Source organism: Conger conger, chromosome 16 (assembly GCF_963514075.1).
Source record: "Conger conger chromosome 16, fConCon1.1, whole genome shotgun sequence".
NCBI lineage: Eukaryota > Metazoa > Chordata > Actinopteri > Anguilliformes > Congridae > Conger > Conger conger.
The window spans coordinates 19,943,588-19,969,472 of record NC_083775.1 but is presented as its reverse complement, the minus strand read 5'-3'; the positions used below and the strand labels follow the sequence as shown (position 1 = coordinate 19,969,472).

Sequence of the window (25,885 nt, the reverse complement as noted above, 5' to 3'; positions counted from 1 at the left end):
GGTGACCAGCAGCTGATCTGCATACCTGCATCTCGCATGTCCTCTTCCACAGTCAATACTTCTTCTAACTAAGACTGTTATGGAACCTGTCTTATTCCATACATGATTACAGCAAATACTTATTTCTATTAGAGCATTCTGGTTACACCAGCAGCTCTGTTCAGTCCAGAACATTTACATTTTAGACATTTGGCAAACACTCTTATCCACAGCAACTTTCACAGCTTACTTTGCGTTGACATACATACAGCTGGGCAGTAACTAAAGCTATTCAGGTTAAGCACTTTATTCAAGGGTACAATAGCAGAGCCCCACCTCAGTATCGGGCCTACAACCAGAGAGGTGCAGACCTAGGACTCTACACATAACGTTACACCACTGCCCAAGAGGAAAAGAACACAGAAAAAAGAAAGGTAAAAATAGCGCATTTTAATATACTCCATACGAACCAAATTATCTAAGAAATAAGACGGCTGGGAAATGGCTCTGCAGCACCCCTGCTACTCTTAACTCATCCAGCCTACTGCAAAGCTACAATGCGCCAGAGTGATGCATACAGCAGGGTGTGTTGCACTATGACACTGTAGCTTTGTATCACGGCACAGTGCTATAGTCTCCATTCTAATGGCTGTCACAGTACACAAGACAACCGACACACATGTAGTGTTTATAGTGTAAGGAATGATTTGTTATGACGGGTTTTTACAGAGAATGTGTCTGATTTTTTTTCTGTTTAGTCATATTTGGTAATACACTTGCACACGGACACACGCACACACAATCTCGTGACTGTTTGAATTGACATTGTATTGATTTACAAATTTGATTGGTTGACTTCTGTGAAAAAGTAATTGTAATTGAAAAACAAACATTCGAGCCAAATAAAGTTAAAGTTTCCTTTTGAATAATAGCATAAGTAATTTCTATAGATTGTTATAGACATCGCAATAGTATTGTTTTCGTGATATTCCTTGGCACAATAATCGTATGGTGAACATTTTTAATTGTGACAGCCCTACTCTGTAGAGGAGCAAACAGTGTGAAGCTCTCATCACTGTGGTTAAGTGCCCCCCCCATTGAATAGGAGGGTAATTAGTAACCCCCTCCCTCCCCCGACAGAAGAGGGCCACAAAGGGGTGCAGAGTGGGGAGACGATTAAGAGGAAAATGAGGGATAAACTGGGAGATAAACTGATTGGTGTCATCGAGGCTATCAATCTCAACAAGCGGGAAATGAGGTTTGGAACAGAGAAATATTATTACAAACCAGACAGTGATGAACGAGGCAACAGAGAGAGAGAGAGGGTGAGAGACAGAGATAGAAGGAAAGATAAGGAGAGAGCAGAAGAGATTGAGGACTAAAGATACAGACAAAGAGATTACAGACACATGGATGTATGGGTACATTATGTCATCGTGCCCTCAATTTGAGAATGTTAGCCTTCCTTAAAACGTAGAGTGCAAATGAGTCATTTTCCGAATGCTGGACTTCTGAACATATTTAACAAGCAAAGAATAAATGGAATTTCACATATATTATTGGTATCTGTCGGCAGGCAGTGTTCTACCCTTGTATCTTTGAGTGTCAACTCTGCTGTGAGTTTCAGTATCTATTTCTGTAGTGGGTGTCACTGCCTCTCATTTTATGACGAGTGTCAGTGCCTCTCTCTTTGCAGTAAGTGTCAGTAATCCTCTGTGCAGTGGGGCTGCCACTATCTCTATAATTGTAATGAGTGTCAGTAATTCTCTCTGTATTGTGAGGGTGTCAGTATCTCTATATTTGCAATGAGTGTCAGTAATTCTCTCTGAGCGGGTAGGGTGTCTGTATCTCTGTATTTGCAGTAAGAGTCAATAATTCTCTCTGTACAGGGATGCTGTCAATATCTGTGTATTTGCAGTTAGTGCCAGTAATTCTCTCTGTATAGTGAAACTGTCAGTATTTTTGTATTTGCAGTGAGTGTCAGTAATTCTCTCTGCATTATGAGGGTGTCAGTGCCTTTGTATTTGTAATGAGTTTCAGTAATTCTCTCTGAGCAGTGATGCTGTCAGTATCTCCGTATTTGCAGTGAGTGTCAATAATTCCCTATGTACAGTGAGGCTGCCAGTATATCTGTATTTGTAATGAGTGTCAGTAATTCTCTTGGTACAGTGAAGGTGTCAGTATCTCTGTATTTGCAGTGAGCGTCAGCATTTTTGTTTAGTGATGGTGTTGGTGAGGGGGGGTGGGGTTAATGCTAGGCCCTGCAGCCCCAGACTAGGGTAATGTTCTGCTCTGCTTCTAGGCACTATACCCTGGGGAAGTGAGAATTTATTGGTTTGGGAACTGCTCCTGTTGGGAGTGTGTGTGTGTGTGTGTGTGTGTGCGTGTGTCTGTGCCTGCGTGTGTGTGCGTGCATGTGTATGTGTATGTGTGTGTTTGTAAAGGTCTTTTTCTGTGAATGTATGTGGGTAGGTCGCATAATCAGTCTCAACAATATTACTCAACAAACTCAACAATATTAGTCACAGAAATATGTGGAAAGAAAAGGGAATGAAAAGGAGACTAGAAAGCAGTGAAGGAGTGATGTGGAATTGTGAGGAGAAAAATAAAGAAAAGAGGAGAAAAAAGTCAAGGTCAGGATGTGACAGGGTGGACTACAAGCAGTGTAGGAAATAAAATGTCATATGTAGAATATATACGGTATATGACCAAAATAAACATAAAATAGAGTACTGTGTTTATTATGTTCATTGCACATAATCGGATTCAATTAATCAAAATGTGGCTAATAATTGATAAATACATTTTGTTGATTGACAATTTCATGGTGAGAATTATGGACTTAATTCTAACAGGTTTCATTCTGTTACAGCAAATGAACTGATACCTCACAACCCGACAAAGTGTGAATAATTGCATTTATCATACTCAAAGCACAGAGATGAGGGGGAAATGCACCTTAACCACCACCAATGTGTATCACCCACCTGGGTGATGCAAAGGCAGCCATTCTGTGCCAAAATGCTCACCACCCACCAGCTGAGTATATATGACAATTTTTCCCAAGTAAATAAGTGGATGATTGGGTGACAGGTTGAGAGAGCCAGGTATGGAATTTAACCGGGGCAACGCATCCGAAAGACAGCATCTCCTACGTCACGGTGTCCCCATCAATGCATATCAAACAATGATAGGCTAGTTACGAGCTAGTAAACAATTGTGTCATTTAAAATATATATATATATACTCTTCGTGAATATTTTGCTGATGACACTTGAAAATGTTTTTTTCAACACAAAGCCATTGAATGACAGCACCCTGTAATTGCTTCACATCACAGATTCATTGGTGTGGAGAACCTGTGTTATTTTGGCACCAAACCATTCAATAATGTGATGCAATCCATCAGGGAATGACACGTGCACAATCACCTTACAGAACTGCTCATGTCACACTGTGGCCTCACACAGGGTTGTGTGTTTCTGCCAAGGTGCCATGAGGAAGGTAAATAATTCCCCGTGTACAGAAGGTCATCGGTTCTAAGGGAAGAGAGAGTTATGGTCTAAAAACAATTGAATATGTGTGTATGTATGTGTATATTTGTGGGGGTGTGTGTGTAAACATGTGTTTGCGTATGTCTGGATATGTGGGGGGGTGTGAGTGAATATGTGAGCATCTGTAGTGGGGGGGTGTGTGAATATGTGTGTGTGTGTGTGGATGTGTTTATATTTGTGTGTGGGGGGGGTGTGTGGATGAATATTTGTATGTTTGGAGGGGTGTGTGTGAATATATGTGCGTATGTGTGCAGGGGGTGTGAATAGGTTTGGGGGGGTGTGTGTGTGTGGATATTTGTGTGTGTGCACCTGTGTGTATGTGTGTGGATATGTGTGTGTGTGCACGTGTGTGTATGTGTGTGAATATGTGTGTATATGTGGATATGTGTGTGTGTATGTGTGTGTATGTGTGTGGATGAATATGTGTGTGTTTGTGTGTGTCATGGTGGCAGGCGGCTGGCAGAAGAAACACCTGAGCGCAATATTCTATCTATCATCTTTTTTACTGTAACATTCACGTGCACAGCATACACCCATTGTAACTACCAGCGTTAATGTAGTAGATGCACATTATTATAATGTCGTGGAGGACATGAATAAAAGTATTGAATGTGTGTGTCTGTGTGTGTATGAATGTGTGTGTGAATATGTATTTATGTGTGTGTGTGTGTGCGCGCACATCTGTGTGTGTGTGTGAATATGTGTTTATGTCTGTGTATGTGTGTGTGTGTGAGTGTTTGTGAATATGTGTGTGTGTGTGAGTGTGTGTGAATATGTGTGTATGTGTGTGAGTGTGCGTGTATGAATGTGTGTGTGTGTGTGTGTGTGAATGTGTTTATGTCCGTGTATGTGTGTGTGTGTGTGAGTGTGTGAATATGTGTGTATGTGTGTGTATGTGTGTGTGTATGAATGTGTGTGTGTGAATATGTGTTTATGTGTGTGTGTGTGTGAATATGTGTGAGTGTGTGTGTATGTGTGTGTGCATGTGAGTGTGTGTGAATATGTGTGTATGTGTGTGTATGTGTGTGTGAGTGTGTGTGAGTGTGTGTGAATATGTGTGTATGTGTGTGTGTGAATATGTGCTTATGTGTGTGTGTGTGTGTCAGTGTGTGTCAGTGTGTGTGAATATGTGTGAGTGTGTGTGTATGTGTGTGTGTGTGTGTGTGTGTGTGTGTGTGTGTGTATGAGTGTGTGTGAATATGTGTGTATGTGTGTGTATGTGTGTATATATGTAGGGGGGGTGACTGGGGGGGTGTTGACGGACGGACTGCAGGGGAACACAAGGACACCTTGTTTCAGTTTCAGTTCAAGGTCACCGGCAGTAGAGAGGGCCAAGACTCAATAGCAGCTCTCTCCACACACACACCATATCCACACCTGCAGCCATATATCTGCAACACCCACCCACTCTACAGCTGCAGCACACACACACACACACAACTTCAGTACACACAACACACACTCAACTGCAAGGTACACATGTAGCACACACAGTGTAACACACGCTTTAGCAATACAGAACACATGCAACACACCCGTAACAAACACCCTGTACAGCTGTAACACATACTGCACACACAACGCACACTATTCACCCCACTGTAATGCTTCTGCTTGATGTGATTCCCACCGGTGACTTTACACAACACACTGCTGTTTTTCCAGCACTACCAATTGTACACAATGCAGTCTCTGCACCACTTTTCCACACTATCCACTATTACTCTCAACTGTCACTCAGCACTGCTACTCTCCACTTCTTTATGAAAATTGAATATACTGAAATAATATAATCAAGATACTGCAACATTTCACTACATATACTGCCACTTTCAGATATTGCAATGTATATATTTTTTTCAAAATTTCACTTCTGGGAAATATGTTTATCACTATATTTTCAAAAACAATACATTGCAATATATTCTATAAGGCCCATTAAATTGCTGATTCTACTCCACATGTCTGCTTTGGGCAAGCAAATGCATGCACACACACACACACACAAGGAACAACCATATCAAGAGGCTACAGAGATCTCATCCCAGCCTCCCTCCTTCTCTCCCTCTCTCTTGCTCTCCACTCCAGATGGGGTGTTTGGCAGCAGGGGTGTGTGTGTGCTGCTGGATGCCGTCTCACACTTTCAAAACAAAGCTAATGATAAAGACGAAGAAAGCTTCACCCAGCCACCTCCACGGCCCCCACACCAACCGGCTGCCTCAGGGCTATCAGTGGCACTGACTGGGCTCCATCGCACTGACTGGCTCTGTCATACTCACAGGCTGCGCCCAAAACCACAAAAATGCTGTCTTCTGAGGCAGGGAGGCATCGGGCGCCGTCTCATTCCAATGTTTGCAAAAAAGGTGCCTCTTTTATTCTGAAGGCAGCATCGATGCATCCTTCACCAGGTAGGATATTCCATAGTTCTTTGTGATTAACCATATGCTATTTACTTCTTTTAAATGAATGGCGGCTGACAACAGCGGCAGAGTTGGCACAGAACTGTAAAAGAGCTTGTCCACAAGTGCAAGTACACAGCACGGTCGTTATATTTTTTAAATTACATTTTAATGGCTTAAACAGGCGGGTTCAGGGTTGGGTAGAGGTGAACTCAGGGTAGAGTAGAGGTCAGGTGGAGTAGAGGTGGACTCAGGGAAGAGTAGAGGGGGAATATGGGTAGAGGAGAGGTCAGGTGGAGTAGAGGTGGACTCAGGGAAGAGTAGAGGGGGACTCAGGGTAGAGTAGAGGTCAGGTGGAGTAGAGGTGGACTCAGGGAAGAGTAGAGGGGGACTATGGGTAGAGGAGAGGTCAGATGGAGTAGAGGTGGCCTCAGGGAAGAGTAGAGGTCAGGTAGAGTAGAGGTGAACTCAGGGAAGAGTAGAGGTCAGGTGGAGTAGAGGTGGACTCAGGGAAGAGTAGAGGGGGACTATGGGTAGAGGAGAGGTCAGGTGGAGTAGAGATGGACTCAGGGAAGAGTAGAGGGGGACTATGGGTAGAGGAGAGGTCAGGTGGAGTAGAGGTGGACTCAGGGAAGAGTAGAGGTCAGGTGGATTAGAGGTAGACTCAGGGAAGAGTAGAGGTGGACTCAAGGAAGAGTAGAGGTCAGGTGGATTAGAGGTAGACTCAGGGAAGAGTAGAGGTGGACTCAGGGAAGAGTAGAGGTCAGGAGGAGTAGCGGTGGACTCAGGGAAGAGTAGAGGTCAGGTGGAGTAGAGGTGGACTCAGGGAAGAGTAGAGGTCAGGTGACCTGAGAGGTGGACTCAGGGAAGAGTAGAGGGGGACTATGGGTAGAGGAGAGGTCAGATGGAGTAGAGGTGGACTCAGGGAAGAGTAGAGGTCAGGTAGAGTAGAGGTGGACTCAGGGAAAAGTAGAGGTGGACTCGGGGAAGAGTAGAGGGGGACTATGGGTAGAGGTGGTGTCAGGTGGAGTAGAGGCGGGGCCAGGGTACAGGAAGTGCTGGGGTAGTGTAGAGGTCACAATAAAGGGTTGAGGGGAGAAGGCTCTTACTTCTCGTAGTCGTGCTTGCAGTACAGCAGACGGTCCCGGCAGTAGCAGGTCCCACTGAGCATGCTCAGACACACGGCGCATTTCACGCAGGTCTCATGCCAGGACCGCTCGTTCACACGCAACAGGAAGCGGTCAGCGATTGGGGACTCACACCCAGCACACACCTCTCCTCCGCCGGCCCCGTGCTCTGAACCTAGAGCAGTGACAAACTTGCTTATTATTTCCCCATTTCAGATTCTGACACATATGTATTTCATAATACTGCACAAATCTCATATTTTATTTTGTGTGTATAAAAAATAATGCATTTTATCTTCTTTTGTTGCCAGGGGTGCCACCAGAGATTTTGGGCTCCATGAAAAGATCTCACGTTGGGCCCGACCACCCCAGGCCACCCCATTTTTGGATGGCCATTTGTATGGACAGACCAAGTCTACAACTTCCATATCTATGGTGGTCAGTCAGTCTGTCGGTAGACTTTTCAGTGTTTCAGTTTACTGGCCAGTCAGTCAGTCAGTCAGTCAGTCAGTCAGTGTGTCTGTCCGTGAGTACCAGTCAGTCAGTCAGTCAGTGTGTCTGTCTGTGAGTACCAGTCAGTCAGTCAGTCAGTGTGTCTGTCCATGAGTACCAGTCAGTCCGGCAGTCAGTGTGTCTGTCCATGAGTACCAGTCAGTCAGTCAGTCAGTCAGTGTGTCTGTCCGTGAGTACCAGTCAGTCAGTCAGTCAGTCAGTCAGTGTGTCTGTCCGTGAGTACCAGTCAGTCAGTCAGTCAGTCAGTGTGTCTGTCTGTGAGTACCAGTCAGTCAGTCAGTCAGTCAGTGTGTCTGTCCGTGAGTACCAGTCAGTCAGTCAGTCAGTCAGTCAGTGTGTCTGTCCGTGAGTACCAGTCAGTCAGTCAGTCAGTCAGTGTGTCTGTCCATGAGTACCAGTCAGTCAGTCAGTCAGTGTGTCTGTCCATGAGTACCAGTCAGTCAGTCAGTCAGTCAGTCAGTGTGTCTGTCCGTGAGTACCAGTCAGTCAGTCAGTCAGTGTGTCTGTCTGTGAGTACCAGTCAGTCAGTCAGTCAGTGTGTCTGTCCATGAGTACCAGTCAGTCCGGCAGTCAGTGTGTCTGTCCATGAGTACCAGTCAGTCAGTCAGTCAGTGTGTCTGTCCATGAGTACCAGTCAGTCCGGCAGTCAGTGTGTCTGTCCATGAAAGCCAGACAGCAAGTCAGTCAATCTCACCAAAAGGTGTGGCTGAAGGCCCTTGCTGAAGACAAGATTGGGTCTCTTCTGTTTTCATCCCGTCCCTCCTCCCAACTGGTTGCTCGCTGAGGAAGAAAGAAAGACACAGAGAGAGACAAACAGACAGAGGGAGACAGGAGGTGGGAGAAGAGAAAAAGGGAGAAGGATAATAATGGATGGGGAGCATGGGAGAAGGTGAGAGAGGAGAGGGATAGAAAGCATGGAATAGAAGGAGGGTGAGTGGAGGAGGGGGTGAGGGAGGAAGAAATAGATGAAGGAGCGAGGGGGGTGGGGTGGGGGAGGGAGGGTAAACATCAAACTCCCGAAGACTGCAACATCAAAGCCAGCGAAACAGAAAAACACAGAAGAAAAATGGGGAGAAGGAGCGGGATGGAGAGGGATGGAGGGGTGAAGGAGGGAGAGAATCTGGAGAAAACAGAAAGCTAGCCAAGATAAAAGCTACAACAAATCCAACAAATCGAAGATTTCTTTTTCTATTGAGATGGGTGTTCAAGTGGTATCCAAAGTCCAGCAACCTGAAGCTGTGGCCAACATTGATATCATCATACACTTAAAAACCGTAAACCCATTTACAATTTCGAATTGGATTAATTGAACGCCTAGCGTTCAACTCTTCAAACTCTTAAAGAGATCTAGGCTAATGTCATGTATGTAGCATGAAGACCAGAGAATACAATTATTATAAATAAAAGAAGAGTAAAGAAGTAAAGGCGACGCCAAATCCCAACCGCAGATAGAAGCCATATGACACGACCGCTTAGCGAACAGGGCTCTCCCTTATTAAGGGGTTATTACCATATTGGCCACGTTATTTATTTGCTTTTCCTAAAACCCTATAGGGAGCGATGACACAGCTGGAGGGCTTCTCCTGGTTATCTTTGCCAAGAACCGGCGGAATTTGTAATAAACCCGTGGACTCCTGCATGAAGCGCACCAGGAACGTACTACAAAACACATTACTCCGATCAAACACCTTGTCACTTAGTTTTATATTTTATTGTGTAAATGCTTGAAAATATGCCGCCCCGATGGAACTGTTGCGCAGTTGCTTGCAATTCGCTGTTTTCAGTTATAAGGACATTTTGAGCTAACATAGGGCAAAACACATTGTGCAACACTGCAGTGCTATAAATATTCGCCAGAACATTCAACTATGAAGGACTAACACCGCAACCTTCACCAGGCACACGCATCGGGGCCGCAATACAAGCTTTTGTAAATCAGTACCACGGAATGTAGAACAAGCCCAAAGCTACGATTTATGCAAAAAGTTGACCAATGCTTATTGCCCATGCTTGACAGAATAAAGTATTTTATTTCATGAATTTTGTGGTGTAGGCTATTAGGCAACCTCACCATGCATCATTCACACATTGATTCAAATAATAATACAATTAATTTATGAGGTAATATAATTATACTATACACGTATATTATCAACTCCATATCCAGACTGTTGGATCAATGGTTAATACAACAATCACTATTCTATGGAGGCAAATGGCCTTTCACTGTTAATTTCAGGCCCCGATATATTACCATATATAGTATAGATAGTCCACACAATGTTTTCCGGATGTAACCTGTTATTTTAGAAGAAACTGTCGAAGTTATGTAGTCTAATAAAGACTCAATAATAACATGTTGATGATGCAAAATACAGTCCTTCTGTGACCTGCAACGATTCAGTTTACACGATTCTTCAAAATTCAAGACACATGAAATGTATTTGAAAAAGTAAATAAATAAGTGAATATAATAATAATAATAATAATAATAATAATAATAATAATAATAATAATAATAATAATAATAATTCTGCCAAAAAAACGTAAGTGAAAATATCATGCTGCTGAATATAATGGAAAGTTAAAGGTGCCTGGAATAAAAGGTGATTTAAAGTGCGTAACAACAAATATGAATTGGTATGCTAATATAAACAGGATATATGAATTTATTCTGTTTATATTAATTTCCAGTTGAGGTGTTGTTTAAACAAGTTTAAAGTTGAGCTGAAATAATTAATTTTCACAGTGCAAAAACATCGATTAAAACATCGTTACATTAAGTTACTAACATTTAACTAATTTCAAATAAGTTTCCGACATCAAACAAAATATAATTACCTTTTACTGAAAGAAAATCAATATTCGGTTTATAATTTGGATAGCTTCCTGCAAGATTTTTAAGGCTTTTGTATCCTACATTGTGAAAGACCTACGCCTTCAATATTATTACAGTTGATTGTCACGAGATCAACATAATAAATGAATTTATAGAATATACGATTATGATTATATTTATTGTTTTATTCAGCACCGTAGTTTATTTTGTGGTGTTAAGGAAGAGCCTTTTGTAAAATGCGCACAATAAAATGTTCAGTGGCCGTTATCGTTCCTGTTGGACTCATATATAGGCTACTCTCTAATAGTTCAATTAACACTGAACATTTTGTGTGTGTAGCCTACTGTATTTGGTAGCCTAATTGAATGAATAAATCAATTGATACTATTGCAATAAAGAGGAATATATGCAAACCATATTTCGAAAGGCACATGTTTCAAGTTCAATCGGTGGATGTAAATTAGCAGGTAGGGGCACTATTTATCCTCTTTTTTGTCGTGTTTTGAACGCGGTGAATCTAAAAGCTAGATCAGGAACAAAAATAGATACCACAGACTGCGCACACGGTTGTCACAAGGCTCCATGGTGAGAGACATGAAAAAATGTAGCTTTTTAAATGATCGTACTTAATGGGGAAATAATGGGGAGATATTTCTGACTGCATTGCTGAATTATGGGTTTTGAATGCTTTAAATTGCTATTTTAAGCTATGTGTAAATGAAAAAAACACATTGGAATTCATATTGGATACGTTATACGCTATACGTGTAACACATATTACTTGGGCAGCAGTAAAACGGTTAGAATCCCGTGAGCAATGGACCTCAGTGAAACGGTATTTAACTACTAACTATTGACTACTCACACAGACACAGTTACGAGACACGGGCTGGAGTGGGATTAAGTGAAGCAATGTTTCCCTACGTGACCTCCAATTTAACACAAAAAATAGTATAATGCACATAAAGTTATTCATATTTTGAAACTGCCCTTAACCCCTTCTGCCACTCCCCAATTGAAGAAAGAGGTATAATAAACTCTATGATTCATATAGGCTAAAATGGCCGCATTGTACTGTTGATTGCACCTCAGCTGAATGAAAAATGGGAGAACTTGTAGGCCTATTATTTTAAGGTATGATAGAATTAGGTCTCATTACTTTATTAATGAGACCTAATGAACTAGATATGTTAACTGCAGCAGAAATTCAGGAAAGTATACAAAAAAGGTCACATCAGAGTGGCGACTCCATATGCACTTCGTCGATTATGACCAAGTGTATATTATAAAAATCTAAAATCTTCACAAAAATGGTAAATATTGGATTTCATTTAGTCTTTTCTATGAAAATGAGATCAATTAAAAATTACAGCCGTAGAGAGAACAGTTTATGGGCCATATAAAATGGTCCCCAATGAGCGCATAGGCTAAAAATACTAAAATATTCCTCATTGTCTGTCCCTTGCTTCGTATTCTGCACCTCGCGCTCGGGACCCCACGCAACGCCGTTTCCCACTGCCCGATAAAAGACAGCATGGATCCGGTATATGCAATAAATAAAAACACAATTGTACCATATTAAAATCAGCCACATGCGACCATCAGCACTTTGACATTCGACAAGAATGCGGACACGCGAAGACAGTATAGGCTAGATTGTAGGGTCACATGCGTTTTCAGTGGCTATAGGACTATTCAACAGATGCGATTACCACAATAAACTGCCCGTATAAAATGCCAATATATGTAAAGTGTTACAGGAGCAGCAGGATGATTTATTATTTTCAAACCACTCCGACAATTATTGTAACATTCAAAAAACTATTCTATACTTTTCCGTTTATTTTGCATTAGTCATAAATTAAAAGTTTGTTCCACTCCTGGATTGTGCAGCGCTTCTTCTGCGCCCAATTGTGAGGGATGTGAGCAAATATAGTTGCTGTAAATAAATACTTGCTACAAATGAATTATTGTACTGAATAATTGTCATATTTCTGGCGTAAAACGGCAGCATTTCATTTCTTGTCACTAGTAGATACATTTGTAGCCTATAGGGTGTCCATATAATAAAATAATAAAAACACATACAATTACAATATACAGAAATGCAAGCAGGCTTCAGTATAGTAATTTCCCCACTTGTTTGGGGCAATATCACCAAATAATAATAATAATAATAATAATAATAATAATAATAATAATCATCATCATCATCAACAGCATCGTCAACATCATTATCATCATGGTGGGTTCAATATCAATGTTTTTCCAAGAATGCAATCATGAATGTGTTTTTCAACCTCATTAAAACATACCAATACATGCTAACATATTCCTACATATTTTACCTATAGGCTATAGGGAAGCATTTTCAGGAGGATGCAACAATGCGTCCGTTTAGGTTTGTGTAGTCCATATACAAGGCAGCAGCATCTATTCATTTCTGTTTGAATGCATAACTTACGTGTGTCGAAACAAATCGCGAATAAAAGTGTAACACAGACTGGAAACTTTTTCTGGTCATTATGCAAGGACACATTACTCTAAAAATATATATATTTACACAGAGACGCGCGCTGAGAAAATACTGCAAGGACAGGCAGAAGCCGCGCGCCTTATCCTTGTTGGCACGTGTAGGCGAACAGCCTCGCTGAAAAGCGGCTCCTAGGGGAGCGTGGCTTCTCACTTTCTTTTGACGCGTTTTTGAATTGAATCGATCCTCTGGTGTGCAGATTTATCTTTAGTTATCCGACACATATATGAAAACTAGGCTACAATCGTCATTCTCAATACATTGACAATAAAAGGAAATAATACAATGAGAAATGAAATGGATGAGGGAAAACAGGAAATGCATTTCCATAAAACTGCTGAAACACACGCACTCGTGCTGCAATATGCGCACTACCTGTCGGCGGACCTACCTTGTTGTGAAGGATACTTCTCCCGTGATTTCCGTTGGCAACATTAAAATTAGCAGTAGAAATGTTTTCAAACACTGGCAGCCGCGCCCACGAGCCGCGGCGTTTCACTCTTCCGACCGCATTCTAGCCTCCAGCATCAACAAATCCTTTCCTTTCCACCTTATTGTCTCTCCGTTGGAAACGGGGCTGCTCAGTGCTGCTCAGTGTAGACAAAGCGAAGGAGTGAGGGAAAGGAGAAGGGAGAAGGGGGGTGAGTGACTGGAGAAGGAGGGCCCATACACTCACAAGGACAGGGAAGAGATGGAGATAAGTAAGGGAAGGAGGGTGGCTATGTGCGCGCGTGTGTGTGAGAGAGGGGGAATGTTTATTTCACACGTTTTTGAAAAACTTGTCACGCGGTGTGAAAAGAGCGAGGGGGTAAATGAGAAGAGAGAGAGAGCGAGAGAGAGAGAGACTTGCCAAATTTATCTCGAGAAATTATTAAAATGTTTTTTTTTTTTGTTTTTTTTTTCAAATAGGTATCAGGTGCATTTCATAATCAAAACATTTTAACACGAGCTCTGTCATTTGCGGCAGTTTTTTCTGTCCGGCTCATTTATTGTTTAACTACTAAAACACAGGCGTACACTTAATTGTTCGATGAACACGAATAAATATCACGCTATACATATTAGACTCATCACCTGACGCGATACTAAGGCTGGAACAAACAGGAGCGAATTAGGCTCAACCATAGGCAAAAAATGACCACTACAAACTGCAAAATAAGTAGGTATACCAAAATTAATTTATACGGTCACAACGCATTTAAACTAGGTTTCCAAAGTGAACTGCATCAGCCCAAGGCACCAAGACAGTAGATTTGCATACGGCAATAAATACGGCGTGTCAGAAATATATGAAAATATGATGTCCACATATACACAAACTATCAAAATCATCAAATATCCCATTTTATGGCCATGACCCAATTTCAGTCTTTCAGTGATATCTTATATCTACAAAATAATTACATTGCAGGTTTCTAACATACAATTTGGGTTGAAATGAGGAAATTAAGAATTATAAAACGTTTGACTTGATATAGGCTAAATCTCGCGGTTGGAATGCTAATGACTAGTACTACAAACAAAGGTCTGTGCTACAAACCATTGCTTGTATAAAAATTTGAACGCGATAGGCTACTTGGCCTCTTCCTAGATAATCTTCATTCTGCGAACAAGAACTCATTCGTTATGACTGTTCAACTGTCACAAAATTGTGCTGATGGAAAATGTAATTATATAAAAAATATTCCAATAGTTGTAGCTGTTATACAAAAAAAGTTGACTTGTATGACTAGTGGTAGCTATTTTAGATATCGAGTTTTCTAATTACATTACGCTTAATAATTAACCTGGTTAAATACGAATTAATTGCATGCTAGCTGTTGATTATTGTCTTCAACGCCTATCACATTTGGTGCTGCTGGTTCAATCAAAGACATGCGCATGCAAGAAAGTAAACAACCTTATTATCAGATTACAAAATTTTAATATCCTATATTCATCTAAAATCATTTTCAAATCTGATTTAGACTGAGCAATTAACACTGCCCATTCAGACAGAACTTTGACCAACAAAATACGAGACGGGCGCCGATGTTAAAAGTGAGAAGAAAAAAAAAAAAGGGGGGGGGGGGGGCATTATGGCAGGCCATTGAAATCGGGTCAGGCCCTGGAGCAGTGCGCAGTAGCCTGACCAAAACAGGCAGGATAATGTATCCTCAAACATAAACCGTTCTTGGTTTATCATATACGTTACAGGCGACTCGTATTTGGGATGAGACACCTGTTCTATTTACCGCGCACTTAACATAATTTCCATTTTGCAACCTGCGAAAAGCGTAGGCTATTCCGAAGCGAATCTTGGGATGAAGAAAGGACTTCACCCTATTTAGGTCTATTTAAGTACATTGTGGATGACTTCTGGTGCCTGATCCCAAGTTTTACCACCAACATTTTATTATTTTATTCGTACTTCGGCTACCGTTATTAATGTCTAATCTATTTTATATAAATGATTATTAGCCTATGCAGGCACAAGAATTAACATTAAATGCTTTCTTAAATTCTAAAACTCAAAAGAAGTTTAATAATTTAAGCATCTAAGCGAGGAGTTGGATTTAAGCGTCACTTGTTCTACATATCAGCGTCTGCCCAGTCCAACCTTCGCATGGGCTCACACCTGGGATGACATATAGGCCTAACCACTAAATTAACAGCCGTACAAAAATATTAAATCCAGTCCAGCCATGGCTAAATTGTCCATGTGCGCAAACCACATTAGGTTGATAATCAGATTAAAACGGCAAACTTCATAAAGCCCTGCAAATTTGCATGGATATAGATTCATCCGCTGCACATTGACGCATTTCAATAAAGTTGCCGATTGCATTTCTGTTAATGCAATACACAAGAATGTAGCCTATTGATTTAATCCACAATGTTTCATCAAAATGTTCTGGAGAATATAAATAAATTATTTAATTAATTAATTAATTAATGATCGGGGGGGGGGCTTTTTTTTTACACAAATGCATGCAATAATAACATAGTGGGCCTATGTGAATTAAAGCTACAATTAAATTTCCTAAATCCGAGCAGAAAAATATACGGAAGAAAACGACAATCTTGACGCTAAAAAGATAAAAGACGCACAATTCACATTCGAAACTGTTAAATTGGCTATATTAGGCCCATACGTCGTTTTTTTAAAGAAAATGGCTGCAATATCGAGTATTGTATCCACCCTGACAAGTACCAGTTGTCGTTACAAAAATAAGTGCGTATTTACCCAAATGTGGACAGAGCGTGAAGTGGACCATATAATCGCTTCCTTGACCATAGGGGAAGAGTTTGTGGATGTTTCCAGAAATGCGTAATTTTAATATTAAAAGTCAAGGTCTTAGGTGTTGTCAATGCTACACCCCTACAAAAAGCAGCTCGGAACGGTAACGTATAGGGAAGGAGACACGTGATATCATACGACTTTATGACAGGTTTATAACTGTTACAAGCATGAATCTCCTCTACCATCTCAAACGGAAATTACTTCACCTGAAATCTAAGTTCAAATTAATATAAAATGAAAGGTTAAAATTGATGCGTCTGAAAGTTTTTCCTGATTTTAGCTGATGGATACAATGTTCCCGTATAATTGCCTGCCATGGGATACAAATGTATTCCCTCATTTTGGAGTCGTGGGGTGTTTCATGAGGTAATCATGATATAAGATAGATATTTAATCAGCCATTTCATATTTGTTTCTAATTTAAAATTGTTTACGTTGTGTGTACTGAGGAGAAAAGCAAGAAACAAAAACAGCAGGATCATCATCCACTTGTGTTGATCTCTGATTCACCCAACAGTCTTGTAGTCACCCCAGAAGGTTAATTTCACTGGATATCATGGAAAGGGGTTCCACTTGCAGATAATTTATGGTTTAACTCCTTGACTGAGGGGAAATCCAAAGCTTGAGGTGACCCTCTGCCTCCTGCCATCTTGCAGCTTCTTGGCCCTCGTGCTGCAGTGAAGGACAGAAAAAGAGAATCTGAAACATGGACTGAAGTAAAAAGAGCTGTTCCACATTTTACTCAGTGCAGTTATCCAGCTAACGCAGTAATCCTGCTTTGTGACACAGATTTTACTCAGTGCAGTTATCCAGCTAACACAGTAATCCTGCTTTGTGACAGACCCCAAAGACACGGGTTTTACTCAGTGCAGACGCCAGAGGCATTGGCATAGCAGCAGTAAGGTGTGTTAGAGTCAACTGCTTTACCTGATCATTTAATTGAGAGCTGAATAACAATGAAAGCCACCAGACATTGCATTACAGCTACTTAGCTGACCTTGGGACTGTGTAGCTTTACATGTAGTGCAGGTTATTTCCTGGAGGGATGCAGGTTGTCCCCCTGGTCCTTAGCTGTCATTCATGTGCTTCTTCAAGAATCGGAGCAATGTCAGATCAGGCACATGGCACTAAGTAATTAAGAACTTAGCTAAGAAATTGAGAGCAGGAGTTTGCATGAATGGTAGAAACTGAATTCCCTGGTGTATGTTTGTAAAGACAAACCAAAGCTCTGTGCTGGCAGAAACAGGAGCTTACAGGGGTTATAGCGACTCTCTAAACATGTGGTTCCCAAATTTGGTACTGGGGGGCCCCCTGTATGTGCAGGTTTTCATTCCGATCATAGCTACAATCTCAGAGTCTTAAACACCAGTTCATTTTGCGTAATTAGGTGCTTCATGTTTAGAGGGATTATGTAAACCACATAATGTCCGAAATAGCTATACATGCCACGAAGAATAAAATTCCCAAATTCAGATTGTGCTAAATTGCAATTGCATAAAAAAAGGTGACTTTTTTGATGAAATGAAAGAGTGACGTTAATCAGTAAGCTCCTTTTTCGGTTGTTGAGCATCGTCTTATTTCGTTAATAATTAACACCGAGGCTCATTATCAGTTTCTTTGTCTGAATAGTTTTCATTATCTTCCTGATGGTTATAGTTTTAGTGGCCAGGTGTCTACACTTTCACCCATTAGGAGTATATTGATTCACCGCAGCCTTTCATTTTGAGAAAGAACTTACTGTATGTACTTATTTTTATGCAGTTGTTTGCAATATAGCACAATAAGCCCAATGTGAACTTGGGAATTGTATTCTTCATGGCATGCATAGCTATTTCTGACATAATGTGGCTGACTTAAAATAAAAGTATATCATTTTCCCATATATAGGGGCGGCATGGCTCAGGCAGTAAGAGCAGTTGTCCGGCAGTCGGAGGGTTGCCGGTTCGATCCCCCGCCCGGGCTGTGTCGAAGTGTCCCTGAGCAAGACACCTAACCCCCAAATGCTCTGGACGAGCTGGTCGGCGCCTTGCATGGCAGCCAATCGCCATTGGTGTGTGAGTTTGTGTATGAATGGGTGAATGAGAAGCATCAATTATACCGCACTTTGGATAAAGGCGCTATATAAATGCCAACCATTTACCATATGTTTGAACACAACATATAGATCATTATCTGTGTTGTTTATTATATGCAGCCTTTTTTTCCTCATTTATATTAAAGGTGTCAATAATTCTGGAGGTCAATAACTCTTACATTTTTTATACATTTTTTTCATTTAAATGTGACAACCCTATTATCCCCTATTTATTTTCTCAACAAATGGTGTTGTATATATACACATATACACACACAATAAAAATACCACGCAATCACACAAAGGCATCCGTTAACTGCCTAAATGGCAACATGACAAGATACACATACAAGCCATCACGCCCACAATACATACAACGCAACGCAAACAGTTTGTTAGGCCTGTGTGTTACTTTGTCATAATCCAGAAAAATATGATTAATTTACAAAAGTATAAGCTGTGCTGATAAAAGAGGTACAGTCCTAAACTATTCGTTAGTTTTTAAATACTGGCAATCTCTTACCGTTTTATTTCCGTTTCACTCTGCGTAGAACAAAGCAATACTGCCCTCGTGTGTTGAAACTATTTCTTCACCGTGCTGCAGAATGCCGACGCACTAAATCTCACGATGGAATCTCACAATCATGAAATAACGTCATGAGTTTCAGTTCTCAGAATCCCTCCCCCGTCGTCAGATATGCTTTATCTTCACTGGAAGATTATGGGATAGCTAGATATATATATGCTGCAGTTGGCTTTTAGTCACAGCAGGCCCTTTTGGCTGCGTGAAGAATTCTCTCAGCCACTATTTTTCTCCCGTTCCCATTGCTTTTCAATGAATACATTTGTTTCTAAACTAAAAATAAATTGTCCAGAGTTACATTACTTTGGCAAGTTAGTCGTGGTATAATAATTGTGGAAATAATTGCTCTTCAGGGTGATAAACGTAGCAGAACAACGACCACAAACATACAGTCAATGTCATTAAGAACTATCTTTAGCGTAAAGAAGAACAAGGAGTCCTGGAAGTGATGGTATGGCCCCCACAGAGCCCTGAGGCTGCCTAAATCCACAGAACTTTCATGTATTCATTACACATAAAGTGAAATATTTCAAACCTTTTTTTTGTTTTAATCTTGATGATTACAGCTTACAGCTCATGAAAATAAAAAATCCAGTATCTCGAAATATTAGAATATTACATGACCAATAAAAAAATAAGCATTTATAATACAGAAATGTCAACCTTCTGAAAAGTATGTTCATTTATGCACTCAATACTTAGTCGGGGCTCCTTTTGCACAAATTACAGCATCAATGCAGCATGTTTTACTCAGTTCAGTTATGGAGCTAATTCAGTAATCCTGCTTCATGAAAAACCCCCTGGCTCCTCATTGTGTTTAACCCCTTAAGTATCACCCATTTTCTTAACACAAGCTTAAAAATGACATACCCACAATTAAATGCCTATTATTCTTGAACCCTTTGACTACAGGCATAATCCTGAAAGGTAACCCTTTGGGGTTTATTTGTCAAGAGTCAGAAAAAGACTAAATTATATTATGGGTCTTATGATGTGTGAAATACTGTATTTTGCTCACTAAAGTATTGTGGTCTCCTCAAAAAACGTCAACCTTTTTGGCTATACAATCTCAAGAACAGTTTTTGCCTTAGCGTAAGTCTCAGCATGTGTATTGAAAGTGCTACTGTTATGCTGTGTTGTTTTATGAAAGCCTAACAAATGATACACCGTTTGGAAACGTAATGTCATTAGCTAAAATGCTTCTCAGTCGCTACTTCAATACCATGCCACTAGCCGGTTCTAGGTTCAGCTGAAGTTATACTGTATTTTTTGCTCACGGATGGGGATCACGCCTTTACGGTACAACAGGATTACTGTCACTGATCAGAGACGTCCTTGTTCCAGAGAGCCTATACAAAACGTAGGTAATACCAGTCATACTGTATGTACACGTACTTTTATAGAAGAAACGGACAGCAATGCTAATTCCTCCAGGGAAATATAAGTAAACAATGGACATTCTCTCGACGTTTCTCAGAGTTAGCACGTTTTTAGAATTGCATTATTACACACGTCTCGGGGGCTCAGAATTGGTGGGGCGCAAAACTTTCCTTTAAACTAATCGGTGACATCGTCCCGTTTTCATTCAATTATGTCGATTAACGAACGTTTCAATGATGGGGCTCATAAATTAACCACGAAGTAGACTAGCCAACACTTATTTAAAAAGATGCGTCACTCTGTTATCTACCGCGTTAGCTTTCAGAATGACCAGCAATACCAGTTTACAATCTACGCATTGCAGATCATTTCCGAGAGTGAGTGCGGACTGCGAAATAAGAAGTCTACACGTATCCGCTGTTGATAAAATGTGCACCGTTTCGTAATGCAAATATAATGAAATGCATAAGGCATAGGCTTATTCTAATAATACCCAATTGGGGAGAGCTGGCTATATTTGACGGTACTGAGTATTTTCTGAATTAATCGTATGGATAGCCTACTGCCACTGCTTAGTGATTAAAACGGATTTTTGTTAATTGTATGCATCATTCAACACGATATGATGAAGCCTCGTGTTAATTCCCTATTGATTATTCAGATCATCGACACATTTATTAATCAAGGAAAATGAAAGAAAAAAGTTTGAGATCAACGATTGGTTTAAAGGAAAGTTTTGCGCCCCACCAATTATGAGCTCAGGAGCCGCCACTGATCATACATTTGGTTATACCCTTGATTATACCCTTGCAACGAAAATGACACTGACACTGACATTACCTTATTCTGTTTAGTATATGTCTCCAAAATGGAGAGAATGCGAGATCCCCCCCATAGCAGCCACCCACGTTACAAAATAGGGAACTGTTGTCGCAATGTTGTTAAAGCAATCTGAAATACAGTGGTGTGAAAAAGTGTTTGATTCCTGATTTCTTTTTTTTTTGCATGTTTGTCACACTTAAATGTTTCAGATCATCAAACAAATTTAAATATTAGTCATATCACTCCCTACTCCCCAGCTAGACCACTCCGGTCTGCCTGCTCTGGTCGCCTTATGGTTCCCGCACTACGAGCACCTGGCGGTCGAGCTGCACGTTCACGCCTGTTTTCCATTCTGGTTCCTCAGTGGTGGAATGACTTGCCTACCACTGTCAGGACAGCAGAATCCCTCCCCCTATTTTGACGCAGACTAAAATCACACCTCCCCCCCCCCCTTTCCGATTTCCCTCTTGTCTAACCCCCCCAAAATTATATATATATATATATATATATATATATACACAGTGGTGTGTAAAAGTGTTTGCCCCCTTCCTGATTTTTTTTTTTTTTGCATGTTTGTCACACTTAAATGTTTCAGATCATCAAACAAATTTAAATATTAGTCAGAGACAACACAAGTAAACACAAAATTCTGTTTTTAAATGAAGGTTTTTATTATTAATGGAGAAAAAAATCCAAACCTGCATGGCCCTGTGTGAAAAAGTTATTGCCCCCCCCTGTTAAAACATAACTTAACTGTGGTTTATCAAACCTGAGTTCAATTTCTCTAGCCACACCCAGGCCTGATTACTGCCACACCTGTTCTCAATCAAGAAATCACTTAAATAGGACCTGCCTGACAAAGTGAAGTAGACCAAATGATCCTCAAAAGCTAGACATCATGCCGAGATCTAAAGAAATTCAGGAACAAATGAGAAAGAAAGTAATTGAGATCGATCGATCTGTCTGGAAAAGGTTATAAAGCCATTTCTAAAGCTTTGGGACTCCAGCGAACCAGTGTTCATGACTCCACCATAAGAAAGAGACTGGGCAAAAATGGCCTGCATGGCAGAGTTCCAAGACGAAAACCACTGCTGAGCAAAAAGAACATTAAGGCTAGTCTCAAATTTGCCAGAAAACATCTTGATGATCCCCAAGACTTTACGGAAAATACTCTGTGGTCAGAGGTTGAACTTTTTGGAAGGTGTGTGTCCCATTACATCTGGTGTAAAAGTAACACCGCATTTCAGAAAAAGAACATCATACCAACAGTAAAATATGGTGGTGGTAGTGTGATGTTCTGGGGCTGTTTTGCTGGCCATCTGTTCATGACCTCAAGCTGAAACGAACTTGGGTTCTGCAGCAGGACAATGATCCAAAACACACCAGCAAGTCCACCTCTGAATGGCTGAAGAAAAACAAGACTTTGGAGTGGCCTAGTCATAGTCCTGACCTGAATCCTATTGAGATGCTGTGGCATGTCCTTAAATAGGCGGTTCATGCTTGAAAACCCTCCAAGGCGGGGCTGGCTTTTGTTGTTACTCAGTTGATTGATATTACAGGTAAGGCAAAAAGAAAAATCGGCAGACTCTATGGCTCGCTAGTGAGGACCACTATTAGAATTTATTACATAGGTATATGAAGCAGGCAAGGCACATGTAGGCTATCTTATATGCAATACAATAAGGTTCATTACAGACAGTAGCCTGACTGACTAGTCCCACTGAATTCACGGACGGAGTTGTTGTTTTAGCTGTTTGGTGTTTCTGCGTTTTCTCCTCTGAGGAGGAAGTGGTATGTTGCATTTCTGTCTTGAAATGTACTCCATATCTATGATCTGGCAGTGCGCTTGCTGTTAATCTCTCGATCAATTGAGGCTGCTGAGAATACATATTTGAGTTCTGACACGTTTTTGTGATTTTAGTTACTCCCTTACAATGCAAAACACACCAGCAAGTCCACCTCTGAATGGCTGAAGAAAAACAAAATGAAGACTTTGGAGTGGCCTAGCAAAGTCCTGACCTGAATCCTATTGAGATGCTGTGGCATGACCTTAAAGGTGGTTCATGCTCGAAAACCCTCCAATGTGGCTGAATTACAACAATTCTGCAAAGATGAGTGGGCCAAAATTCCTCCACAGCGCTGTAAGAGACTCATTGCAAGTTATCGCAAATGCTTGATTGCAGTTGTTGCTGCTAAGGGTGGCCCAACCAGTTATTAGGTTTAGGGGGCAATCACTTTTTCACACAGGGCCATGTAGGTTTGGATTTTTTTTCTCCCTTAATAATAAAAACCTTCATTTAAAAACTGCATTTTGTGTTTACTTGTGTTGTCTTTGACTAATATTTAAATTTGTTTGATGATCTGAAACATTTAAGTGTGACAAACATGCAAAAAAATAAGAAATCAGGAAGGGGGCAAACGCTTTTTCACACCACTGTAGGTTATACAGATCTAAAGTGAGTTTTAATGCTTTCAAACGGTATATCCCATTGCCATCGTGATTGGAAATTGTGTTAAAAGCTGAATGAATGTAAATAAATAAATAAATAAATAAAATTTGAATGACCACACATTTCTAGTATCAACATTGCTTATTCATAATTCCTGCTGGACACAGAAATGCTTGATGAAGTTTAACTTAAACCATGCTTTCAATCAAAGGTTTTTCCGGATACCTGAAGCTGTTTAAAGTGAAGGTGGACATGTAAAAATGAAATGTAGAAGTCAGGTTTGCTTCTGTTCACTTAGATATTAATTGTAAAAGGCTTTTTGACCAGGGGTGTCCAAAGCTTTGCACACTTCTATAAATGTGTGAGCTTCCCTGGACAAATAAAGTCTTATTTTAGCATAGACTCAGTTTCACATATGCTTATTAATCAAGTTCATTAAGTGTCCAGTTCTATTCAATAAAGCAGGGATACTGAAGTCTCAGTGCCAGTATTGCTGCTGGTTTTCATTCCCCCCTCTAATCAGGGACTGGTTTAAACCTGACACACCAGGTGAGTGTAATCTCTGGCCAATCAGTGACTGTATAAGAAAAGGACAACCGAGCAGCACTGCTGACCTTGAGGGCCAGATCTGAGTGTCCCTGCAATAGAATGAAGATTCTTGCAGAGAGCAGTCAATACACAGTGACATCATTTCAATGATATTATTAATGTCACACTGATCTTACTCATGGATTTCAACATTTTTCTGGAAAAGGACACGGAGTTCAAGCTGAAATGATGTTTTATGTATTATAAACAGCAGTTCTGTTTATTTACCCACTATGTTCCCCCCATTCTCTCTCAGTCTTGCTCGCTTTCACTTTCTCCCACTCAATCTTGCTCTCTCCGCTCTAAGTATATACATACACACAAACACAAATATACACACACATCCACACAAACACTTGCTCACCAACACACATACATGGGTGAGGAACTTGGGTTTCTGTGGTGGGTGAGGCAGTTGTGAATGACACTGCGTTTGTTTCTCGCAGATTCACCACGGTCATGTGTTGAAATGTAATAAAACTCCTCCCAATGGTGCATTGTGAAAGACAATTGACTCCATGCTTAAAATGTACACCATCATCTCCTCTGTATCCATCAACATTCATTGTAACCAGTTTACTTCCTGCTACAGGGACCAAACTCCCCGCCACCGCCCCCACTCCCTCCCCCTCAGTCCTCAAACACACATACACACACCAAATATGAAGAGACTACTGGTCCTGGCACAATGAGGTATATGTGGAATGTTGTGATTGCTGACTGGGGAGGGGGAGAGCGAACAGCCCCCTCACATCTATTGAGCGTACATGCCTGATGTGGAAAGCAGGTCAGATCAGGGTTAGGTCGGGTTTCCTGTACCGTCAGCATGACTTTTCTGCAAACAGGAAACAAGGCTCCCAAAGGGGGGGTTAACACTGTGATGACAAACCTTCAGAATAAATTTAAATTTCATCTGACAGGGTTGGGGCACTGTGTGTGTGTGTGTGTCAGAGAGAAAAAGGGGTAATTTTTGAACTTCTCTTTGGCACATCCTAATAATCATCTGCGCTCACCATCTCACAGCAGCGTCAATAATCGACGCTGAAATGTGGAGACTCGCAGCCTCAGGGCAGTACCGTACCACGGTCCCAGCCCGTTCACTAGCAGCCCGTGGCCTGTGCTCTTCTCCAGGTCAGCACTCAGCTCAGCGAGGGGAGAAAGGTGGCCCAGTTGACCATGCTCCTGCTCAAGAGACATGTTGAAAGATAACGAGGAATGAAACTGAACTGCTCAACTCCATTGATTTGCTGGTAATCTTGAAGAAAAACCCATGGCCAGCACTCTCTAGAACAGTGGTCCTAACTCCAGGTCCTGGAGAGCCTCAGGCGGGGCTGGCTTTTGTTGTTACTCAGTTGATTGATATTACAGGTAAGGCAAAAACAAAAATCGGCAGACTCTATGGCTCGCTAGTGAGGACCACTATTAGAATTTATTACATAGGTATATGAAGCAGGCAAGGCACATGTAGGCCATCTTATATGCAATACAATAAGGTTCATTACAGACAGTAGCCTGACTGACTAGTCCCACTGAATTCACAGAAGGAGTTGTTGTTTTAGCTGTTTGGTGTTTCTGCGTTTTCTCCTCTGAGGAGGAAGTGGTATGTTGCATTTCTGTCTTGAAATGTACTCCATATCTATGATCTGGCAGTGCGCTTGCTGTTAATCTCTCGATCGATTGAGGCAGCTGAGAATACATATTTGAGTTCTGACACGATTTTGTGATTTTAGTTACTCCAGTACAATGCAGGTTTGGCTCACT

General features: G+C 41.0%; 1 protein-coding gene across 1 annotated transcript in view; it reads right to left on the bottom strand.

Annotated features, from left to right (window-relative positions):
- Window positions 1-13,379, bottom strand: part of lmx1al (LIM homeobox transcription factor 1, alpha-like) — a 26,593-nt gene extending 13,214 nt beyond the window's left edge. Inside the window, exons 1-3 of the mRNA XM_061224531.1 lie at window positions 13,336-13,379; window positions 8,267-8,352; window positions 7,042-7,234 (exon numbers count right to left, since the gene is read on the bottom strand). Of these exons, the coding sequence (XP_061080515.1) occupies window positions 7,042-7,234; window positions 8,267-8,352; window positions 13,336-13,379 (323 nt within the window). The remainder of the gene's footprint in view (window positions 1-7,041; window positions 7,235-8,266; window positions 8,353-13,335) is intronic.
- Window positions 13,380-25,885: the final 12,506 nt, after the last annotated feature.